The following is a 10,583-nucleotide window of genomic DNA, read 5'->3' as shown; positions in this document are numbered from 1 at the left end:
GAATAAAAATAAGTTATATATACATAGGAAAGTCTATAAACATAAATACATAATCGACAACCCAAAATATAACAGCCTAACTTTGCTTGCCATCATAGGGAACTTCAGACGCCTAGCGAGGAGCCTCTCGACCTGCATCTGAAAAACAACAATATTGTATGGAATAAGAACCGGAGGTTCTCAGCATGATAAAGGTGTCATGCACATAATATATAAGGTCCTAAGAAGACTAGAGGCAATCCTAGAATGTCGACACTCAAATTATAAAACTTAACGTACTAAAACAGAAACCATAATGGGTGGTATTCTAAGATTTAGCTTAACCAAACCTTAAACTAGATTAAACTCCCTAACTTCTCCGCCTTTCCTCCAATCCTCCAACACCATTGATACTGCACAGACAAACAAGTAACCAAGGGCAAACACAGCAAGTATAAAAGTACTGTAATTAGCAAATATAACAATTAACATAATAATTCACTTAAGCATTCTCAGTTAATGGACAAACAGGCAAAGCAAACAATATGCACATGATGTATGCATGTCCTATGGCTGATGAGTCTCATCTGTCGGTTATCAAGCCAACCTGACAAGTCCGGCTCCTAAACCCTGGACTGTCCCCTGTTGCGCATCCCCATGAGTCTATGCATTGCTTTCTCTCTTAACATTCATAATTCATACATATATATAAAACTTTACTCAATAGGAGTTAACCTTCTCGGAAATTTCTAAGTGCTCGGTCACCTTTACGACGTAGGATCAACAGATTATCGAGTCTCAACCTGAAACATGTGGTGGCAAGTCACGGTACTTTATCCAGAAAAACTCGTATCTTAGATAATTCAGTGCATAAGCCAATAACCAATCATAATCATTTGTAAACACAGCATATTCATATCATTAGAGTCATAGCACCATATGCACTCCAAATATTTACATTTCCATCTATAATTCATCAATTTCCAACCTTACTTCACCCCCAAATTACCTCAATTTCCTAACTTCATCTTATTACTAGGCTTACCAATAAGATTTAGGGTTAAAAGAATGAAAATATATGTTTGGAAAGTCAACATGGGATTTAAAATGCAAAACATTGATTTGTTGAAAACAGGGTTATGCGTACGCATGTCATGGTATGCATACGCATAGGTCCCCCATTTGGCCCAAGATGTGTATGCATGTACACTAGACAAAATCGCATGCTCGCGTACACACAGGTCCCTTTTTGGCCAGTATGCGTACGCATACATGCCAAACAGAATCGATCCTTCGCATACGAAGGGTATGCATACGCATGCAAGGAGGTTATAGCAAAATTTTGATTAAATCTGAAAATCTACATAATTTTAGTTTTGAACTCCAAATTTTCGATGCGCATAATATTTTCGTTTTAAATCCTTTTTTTAACGGTTCTTCGAACGGCATAAACTTCACGAACTCAATTTTCATTTGAAACAAATTTAAAACAATTTGGAGGGTTCGGAAGCCGAATTATGACTCGCCAAAGTTCGATAAAAATTAAGTTTTACATAAAACTTTCAAACCTCAACTTCTTACCAAAACAAGATTTTCATCAACAACTCCAAAGTTATACACAACATTAAAACAATTCAAATTACCTTCTCCACATTCTCATTCTTTCCATAACATACAACACACCATTTCAACCACTCCAATCCAACAATCTATACCCAAAGTAATATTAAACATCAATGAAACAACAATAATAATTCATGCTAATAAACTTCTCACCACAGCATTATCAACCGTAAGCAATAACCATCAATCCATTCTCATACTTATTCAATATCTTTCACAAATTTTACTAAGCATTCAGCACAATCAAATATTTCAACCTATCCTATGATTATCTAGCTTAAGTTTTTGCATAATATTATATATTAAATTCGTAAAATCTAAATCATACATTGGCCAATTTTCACGTATTATCCAAGGCAACCCACAAGGCAAGCTCACAAGCCTTCCTCACCATAATTCAGCTTCCCAAGCTTCAAATCAAGTTTCTAATGTTTTAAATTTTGCTTCATATCACATATATACATACACCTAACACAATTATCATATATACATACCCAAATTTGATTTCCAACACATTAAATCAAAGAATTAGTTAGAGTTCTAGGATCCTCACCTTATCCAAGCACCAAATAAGCAAGAGTGAACGTTTTTCTCAAGCTAATCGGGTCCTAATATATCAAAGAAGCAAAATCTCAACATATATATACTCATAAATTTTGAAATTCAAGGAGTAGAGAAATTGGAGTGAGATTGAGGCTTACTTATGAAATTGTTCTGATAGTTCGTAGGGCTCGATGCCGCGGTCGCATGGCCGCAAACGGTGCGGCAATTGAAACTTTGACGTGAAAGTTATGGTGGCTTGTTTACAAGGCTTAGGTTGGGACCTTGGGCCCATTTTGAGTTTGATTCGGTCTGTTTAGTTTAATTTCGGATCAAATTTTTTAAAATTAATGTCAAAATTTTTATTTTAATCACCTCTATTTTATTTACTATAAACTTTATATTTCTAATTTTTTATTAAAATTTAATTTATTGATTAATTATTCACTAATTTCAGGAATTTACACAACAAGCATGAAGCACAAGTACAAACACAAAGCACATATAAGGATTAGAACTTTAAAGCTCAAATCGGAGGCGGAACTCAGAAGCTGATGCATCAACATCTAAAATGATAAAATAGAATCAAAATGAGTTAACACGAAGCAGCTAAAAAATAGAAAGGACAAAAGGAGAAGGTCTAAAAAGAAGGAGATAGAGGCTTTAGAGCTAGACAATAAACAATAAGTTTATATGCTTAAGCACAAAGCGATATTGTTTGGACTTAAAATGGGATAAAAATCAAACATGCAAGCTCGAGAGTAAACTCGAGTTTGTTGAGTATCCAAATTCAGCCGAGCCTATCCAAAAACAAGTTTAAAAACGAGTTAATTCGGTTCTACTACTCGAATTTGGAAGATTTTATGAGTTAATTAAAAAATTTGACAATCATAAATATATGTATTACTTAACTCATTTGAATAATTATTTATACAAATAATATTGCTAATAATATATGTTAATATTTTAGTTTATATACCTGTCTCCAATGAATTGAATTGCATGACATTTCGCAAGTGCAGAGAGCTTCAAGTTTTAATATAAGCCTAATATTTATATGCATTCCAGTGTGACAAATCACAAAGGAACTATCATAGAGTTCATACACATCCATTATTATCTATCCTCCTTTGTTTAATTCGTTAATTCATTTATGTTGAGCGCATATACCCCCCATGGCCACCAATCTTGCACACTTGTGGCTCTCACATTCATACTAGCATTGCCAATTGATCATACACCTCTTCAGGATTTTTGTGTGGCAGATCCCAAAATCAAATTCATTTGTTACTTCTCAAGAGCTAAACCGAGTAAGAGAATTCCATTGTCGCCACTACTCCGCTACTAAGTCAAAAATGGAGGCCTCTATTGATATTGCAACTTGAGAAGAAATGACGTACCTAATAACTCATTATTATATTCAGTACATTTTTCTGCATTTAATCATTGCTTACTATTTTTTAGATATTGTAAAATAAAAGGTGTAACAGGATGATATTATATAAATTTAGTGTAATACATCGATATAGAATGGATTAATGTCAGAATAAATCGTTACTATTACTAACAATTTGAGTTAATGACAAAAAATATACTTAACACGTGAGTAATAATTTGATGAAGAACAAGATTTTTTGCTCAATAAAAATGAGACACAAATCGCTATTTTCATTTTTTTCAACAACTTTTAACCGTTGAACAATGATTTTACGATTTTTAATTTTTTTCTCTCTTTACTCGGATTATGATTCACAATTTTATTTAAAGAGAAGTGCTAGGAGTTAATAATTTTTGTGTATTGTAATCATCAATTGGTCATTAATAATATTTTTAATAATATACAATTACATCCAATGATGAGAGATCACTCACTTTTTTTTATGACTAAATGCTAACAACAAAACACAAAAGTTACTGGCTTTTTCTTATTTAAATTGTGTATAACAATTTATACAAAAGTTATTATTAATTTCATCCATATGCATTATACACTTAAATTCGTATTTCGGCGTATTACACCTATCTGACCTCATATTAAAAATAAATCGAGTACTAAGCTATTGTTTAACTATTAAATTAACAAGTTGTATTTACTACTATCAGTGTAAATTTATTCTTAATTGACATCATATTAACTGATACTGATATTTCTCCCTCTTTTCCCCTGAATAGAAGTCCACAGTCAAAATCAATGGCACTAAAGTAAAGTCACGTCAAAAGATATTCTAGATTCATGACCAATAATAATTAATTATCATGAATTGGAATTCACTGAGCCATGCACTTTCCTTGAACTTACCAATAAATGAACCTACATGTACCCTACAGTTAACCAATAACCATTGACTGACTAAATCGAAACATATTTAAAAAAAAATAAAAAATAAAAAGCTAGCTACTAATAAACAGTTATTCATATAATGTACAAACAGAAACTCACGGCAACATTTTTATTAAAATTTGATTAATATATAATAAATAAAAAAAATAAATAATTTCACATTAAAAATATTATTTATGATTACTTAATAATTATAAATTATAAAATTAATTAACCCCTATCATTTTTTATGTACAAAATGTATATTAAGTATATAAAATAATACATATAAATATACATAAATAAATTATAAATTTGTGTATGCAATTTTATTAATATTATTACATTATATATAAATATTAATTAAGTGTGGATCACATAATCACACTTCATTCACTATTGAATTAATAAAATATACATTTAATTTAATATAAAGTACACAAAAAATTTTTTGTTTACACTATTTTTCAGTTAAGAATTAATCCGTCGTGAATCTAAACTCTAATATAAGTAGCAACTAACTCTCTACCGTGTGAGATCTATAATCCACCTTAGAACATGAACAATAAACTTTACTCTTCGCTATGCACATTCTTCACTTACTGTTTTTCATTGCAATTGCACTACTACTTCTTCATGAGCCTCATTGTTAGTGGAACCAACTTCACTACTAGAGATAAGCATGCACTTGTTGCTCTCAAATCTTCCATAACTCAGGACCCTCACCACTTCCTCACACATAATTGGTCCACCAACTTCTCAGTATGCAACTGGTTTGGTGTCACCTGTGATCATCGCCATGGAAGGGTAAGAACCTTGAATCTTGGTGACATGGGTCTTAGTGGTACCATACCCTCTCATTTGGGGAACCTCTCCTTCCTCATTGAACTCAACCTTGGTGGTAACACTTTCCATCACAACTTGCCACAAGAACTAGTTCATCTTCGAAGATTGAAGTCACTTAACTTGAGCTACAATGAATTTAGTGGCAATGTTCCACAATGGATAGGAGCCTTATCTTCTCTTCAACACTTGAACCTTAAAAACAATAGGTTTGGTGGTGTTATTCCAAAGTCTATATCAAATTTAACAGTGCTAGAGACCTTGGAAATTGGCCACAATCTTATTGAAGGCTCCATTCCATATGAAGTTGGCAGAATGAGCCAATTGAGGATCTTATCCATGTCAGTAAACCATCTCTCCGGACCTCTCTTCTTTGCGTGGAATCAGTTTGTCTTATAACTCTCTCTCAGGTATCATTTATATGTCACTCATCTTACAATTTAGTCTCTCTGATTTAATGAATTATTATCTCAGGAACCACATTCCATTGTTAGGTGACGATAAATACAATAACTACTATCTTTTCAATTCTTAACAGAGTCTTATTCCATTTGGTCGGGATGACTCGATAGATCCAACGATGTCATTGTGAAGTTAGCTGTGAGATTTTGAAAATCAAATCATTAAATTAAATTATTTAAAAGTCCAATTCATAATAAACTGATATATTTATGTATAAAAAAGATGATTTTTTTATTTATTATTTTAAATCAGTCGAGTATCAAAATTATTCCGATTTTAAAACTGCCCAAGTGTAAAGTAGTTTTACACCATGCATTCAATTATATATCATTACATAATCAATTTGAATGGATTGGTCAGCTCATTCTCATTCGTTCGTTTAAACAAGTGTCGGAAGTTCGAATTTCACCTTGTACATGCAATAATTCATTGGCCAGCAGCAAACTATTAAATGGAGCTAATATCCGCGACGAAATTAGTCTTTACTCTGTCAAACTGAGAGATACTGTGGACAACAAAAGAACGGCAAAAAGAACTGTCTTTCACAATAATAGCGTGAATAGTTATCCAAAAGAACTACTATGTAAAATATATATTTTTTTTGACTTCATAAGCAATTTTTACTCTAATCCAAACTAATTTAGTAGTTGATTTGTAGTTAACTAGATTGAAGTGACCGGTTCAGTTTGATTCTCAAAATTATGATGTCGATGTGAATTCGTTGTAAGATAGATTGAAATAAAAGGTTTCGTTAGATAGACAATAATTTTTGTAAACAATGTGAATAATGAGTTTTAGAATTGACTCAATAAAGTAAAAAAAATGCTCCATCCCAAATTACTTCCTAAATTTTAATATTAGGATAATCATCTGCACACCTAGTGAATTGAACATCCAGTCATTGTTAAGTGTGTATGAATAAATCGAATCAAAAGAAATAATCATCCAATTAAAAATAATGAACATAATCATCTGCATACCTATTAAATTGAAAATCCGACATATCCATTATTCACATTGTTTAGTATTCTCATTATCTACTTGTACTTTACCTTAAATAATTTAATTATTTTCATTACTGTGAATGAAAAGGAGGCATTCCAGTGGAGATTGGTGAACTTCCGGAGCTAAGAGTGGTGTATCTTGGAAATAATCCACTTGGTGGATCCATACCAACAACAATGTTGAATAGTTCAACGCTGCAAGACATTGAGATTGGGTCAAGCAACTTATCTGGGACCCTACCATCAAACTTATGTGGTGGACTTGCAAGAATCCAAGTGCTTTACATAGCTTTCAACCTGCTTTCTGGTAAACTGCCTTCGGTTTGGCACCACTGCAAAGAGTTGACCGATGTTGACTTATCAAACAACAAGTTCAGCCAAGGGAACATACCCCGTGATATTGGAAACTTAACTATGCTTGCTTCCTTGTATCTTAATCAAGCCAACTTACAAGGTTAGTGTCAAAACTATTTTTGTTACAATCATTTTCAACAATAAGAGATGAAGAGTTATTAAACAGAAAAATAATTAATTTCTGCAAATTAATTATACATGGTTTTTGTTTTCTTTATTGATCTTCTTTATTATATTATAAACTATAAAGCTTGTTTTCTGTATAGGAGAAATTCCACCCTCTCTTTTTAACATATCTTCAATGAGAGTACTCAACCTTGGACAAAACAAATTGAATGGTAGCCTCACAGAAGAGATGTTTCTTCAGCTTCCTTTACTAGAATACATTTATCTGGTAGATAATCAATTTGTTGGAAGTATTCCAAAAACAATAAGCAACTGCACCATGCTCCAAGAGTTACATTTGGGAAGCAACTACTTCACAGGTATGCCAATCCTTAATTAATCAAGATATGTCATTGTTGTACTTGTACATTAACTAAACATAGTACATGAATGAATATCAGAGCAATTTTAAAACAATATTATATCTGAACATGTGTGTCTGATTTATGTTATTCCTCTGAACTTTTATGGCTTTCAGGTTCTATACCAGAGGGCATTGGAGATCTTCTACTCACAAGCTTAAGCATGGGAAATAACCATTTAAGTGGATCAATTCCCTCAAATATCTTCAACATGTCTTCACTGAGTTACTTATATCTAGCAAATAATTCCCTCTCAGGTTCTCTTCCATCACATATCAGCCTTGAAAACATGGAAGAGCTAAACTTGTATGGAAACAAACTTAGTGGAAATATTCCAAGTAGCATATCCAATGCTACAAAGCTTAACTACATGGACTTGAAGTTAAATAAATTCAGTGGAGTTATCCCAAATACTATTGGGAATTTGAGAAATCTTCAGCAGCTTGATTTAGGATACAATAATTTAACCACTCATTCTTCCACTCTTGAATTAATGTATCCTTCTTCCTTGTGCGATCTTTACATATCAGGGAATCCATTCCATGCAAAGCTTCCCAAGTCAATAGGAAATATGTCCAATTTGGAACTATTTGATGCTGATGCTTGCAGTATTGATGGTGAAATCCCTTTGGAAATTGGAAACTTAACCAATTTGTACGCGCTAAGTTTGTACCAGAATGATTTAAGTGGAACCATTCCAACTACAATTAAAGGTTTGCAGTCTCTTCAATATTTGAATCTTGGCAACAACCGTCTGCAGGGAACCATCATCAGCGAAATCTGCAAAATCAAGCAGCTGAGTGAGTTGTACATAACTGAGAACAAGCTAATTTCTGGAGAGGTTCCAACTTGCTTTGGTAATCTTACTTCTCTAAGAAAACTTTACTTGAACTCCAACAAACTCAGTAAGGTGCCTTCTTCTCTTTGGAGCCTCAGAGACATTCTTGTGGTGAACTTGTCTGACAATGCTTTAACTCTATCTCTTCCAATTGAAATTGGGAACTTAAAGGCTGTGACTTTCTTGGATCTATCAAAGAATATGATCTCAGGAAGCATTCCTGGGGCCATTTCTGGATTGCAAAATTTGCAAATTCTCAACTTATCACAAAATAAATTGGTAGGTGGTATTCCTGATTCACTTGGCAGTTTGATAAGTTTGACAGATTTGGACTTATCTCAAAACAACTTGTTTGGCTTGATTCCAAGATCATTGGAGTCACTTCATTATCTTGAATTCATCAATCTTTCTCATAATAGTTTGGAAGGAGAGATTCCGAGTGGTGGACCTTTCGAAAATTTCACTGCTCAATCTTTCATGTTTAATAAAGCACTTTGTGGAAATGCCAGATTACAAGTCCCAGCATGCAGTAAAGTAAAGAAGAAAGGGTCAAATGCAAACATATTCTTCATCAAATGCATATTGCCTATAATGGTTTCAATCATTCTGGTTGTTTTCTGTGTGTTTTTTCTCGTCAGGCGTCGAAGAAAGAATGGTGGTGATACTAACGAAGGAACATTATCAGCATTACCAGCAGCCAGAATGATTTCGTACTATGAACTATCACAGGCAACTAATGGATTTGATGAGAGTAATTTGCTTGGTAGGGGCAGTTTTGGCTCTGTGTTCAAAGGTTTACTTTCAAATGGGATGGTGGTTGCTGTCAAAGTGTTTAACTTGGACTTGGAATTAGGATCAAAGAGCTTCAGTGTAGAATGCGAAGCAATGCGCAATCTGCGCCATCGAAATCTCATCAAGATCATAGATTGTTGTTCAAGTATAGATTACAAGCTTTTAATGATGGAGTTCATGCCTAATGGGAGCCTTGAGAGATGGTTGTATTCTCATAACCATTGTTTGGACTTCTTGCAAAGGCTAAATATAATGATAGATGTGGCATCTGCATTGGAGTATCTGCATCATGGATCTTCACCTATAGTGGTTCATTGTGATGTCAAACCTTGTAATGTCTTATTGGATGAAGACATGGTTGCCCATGTCAGTGACTTTGGCATTGCCAAATTGCTTGGAGAGGGACAATCCAAAGAATATACCAAGACCATGGCTACAGTTGGCTACATTGCACCGGGTAAGTTATGCTACACCAGATTATAATTTCCCTTTTAACTTTGGTCATTTGATTATAACCATATGCTTGATTAGTATGCATATACAATTGAAGATCATAAATCATTCACTGACCTTTTAGTAATAATTTGTAATCAAAGTTGAACTACAATGCTTCTTTAACTTTTTCTGTAGTAATTTTCATTAGTTCAGAAATTCACTTTCTATTGTAATGGTGGTATCTAAACATTTTGTTTCCAATTTTAGTGGCTTGTGTGTCACATATATTTGTTCTATAAACAAATATTTTAAGAAAAATAACGAGGTTAATTTGAGTTGCAGAGTTTGGATCCAAAGGGATTATCTCTACAAAGGGAGATGTATACAGTTTTGGGATAATGCTGATGGAAACATTCACAAGAAAGAAGCCAACAGATGACTTGTTTGTTGCAGGATTAAGCATGAAAGGTTGGATTAGTGAATCATTACCCCATGCAATTGATCGAGTTGTGGATTCCAACTTGTTACAAGATGAAGGTCACCACCATGTTGATGACATAATAGCATCTACATCATCTATCTTGAAACTGGCCTTGAATTGTTGTGAGGATTTACCTGAAGAACGAATGAACATGACAGATATTGCTGCATCATTGAACAAAGTTAAGGCCATGTTTCTTAAAGCTAGTGACAAGGATGTCGTGCGGTTTTGTAGAAAATGAACCACTTTGTAATATGTTTAAATGTTTAGTACATTCCCTTTCTTTGCATTTGAATTTTGGCCTCAGTAGAGAGTCTATATTTTTCTACATTAGGAACATAAGATGATGCAATAAACATTATCAAAAGAGGGTCAGCAAATATAA

The 10,583-nt window shown here is 33.2% G+C and overlaps 2 protein-coding genes across 5 annotated transcripts; both read left to right on the top strand.

Moving 5' to 3' along the window:
* The first annotated feature begins 5,020 nt into the window (after nucleotides 1-5,020).
* On the top strand, nucleotides 5,021-5,704 carry LOC110278799 (probable LRR receptor-like serine/threonine-protein kinase At3g47570). The gene has a single exon (XM_021137071.1). It carries the CDS (start codon nucleotides 5,021-5,023, stop codon nucleotides 5,702-5,704), a length of 684 nt encoding a protein of 227 aa, XP_020992730.1.
* Nucleotides 5,674-10,580, top strand: LOC107481510 (receptor kinase-like protein Xa21). 4 transcript variants are annotated; one of them, XM_052258980.1, is made up of 6 exons: nucleotides 5,674-5,715; nucleotides 6,860-7,225; nucleotides 7,392-7,610; nucleotides 7,769-7,909; nucleotides 8,183-9,739; nucleotides 10,060-10,580. In XM_052258980.1, the coding sequence occupies exons 2-6, from the start codon at nucleotides 6,949-6,951 to the stop codon at nucleotides 10,437-10,439; spliced, it is 2,574 nt and encodes an 857-aa protein (XP_052114940.1). In that variant the 5' UTR covers nucleotides 5,674-5,715; nucleotides 6,860-6,948; the 3' UTR covers nucleotides 10,440-10,580. The 4 variants fall into 4 exon arrangements, with proteins under 4 accessions (XP_052114940.1, XP_052114939.1, XP_020995074.1 ...); XM_052258979.1 differs by having other exon boundaries at nucleotides 6,872-7,225; nucleotides 7,769-9,739; XM_021139415.2 differs by having other exon boundaries at nucleotides 7,769-9,739.
* Nucleotides 10,581-10,583: the final 3 nt, after the last annotated feature.

The sequence above is a fragment of the Arachis duranensis genome, chromosome 3 (genome assembly GCF_000817695.3).
Source record: "Arachis duranensis cultivar V14167 chromosome 3, aradu.V14167.gnm2.J7QH, whole genome shotgun sequence".
Lineage (NCBI taxonomy): Eukaryota > Viridiplantae > Streptophyta > Magnoliopsida > Fabales > Fabaceae > Arachis > Arachis duranensis.
This window is presented reverse-complemented; position numbering and strand designations above follow the sequence as displayed.

Bases quoted from the DNA above. Each gene is read 5' to 3' on its own strand.
- LOC110278799 (XM_021137071.1), top strand. From the start codon at position 5,021: ATGAACAATAAACTTTACTCTTCGCTATGCACATTCTTCACTTACTGT.
- LOC107481510 (XM_052258979.1), top strand. From the start codon at position 6,949: ATGTTGAATAGTTCAACGCTGCAAGACATTGAGATTGGGTCAAGCAAC. The intron at 7,226-7,391 runs GTTAGTGTCAAA...TTTTCTGTATAG, and splicing joins TAATCAAGCCAACTTACAAG to GAGAAATTCCACCCTCTCTT. The intron at 7,611-7,768 runs GTATGCCAATCC...TATGGCTTTCAG, and splicing joins GGGAAGCAACTACTTCACAG to GTTCTATACCAGAGGGCATT.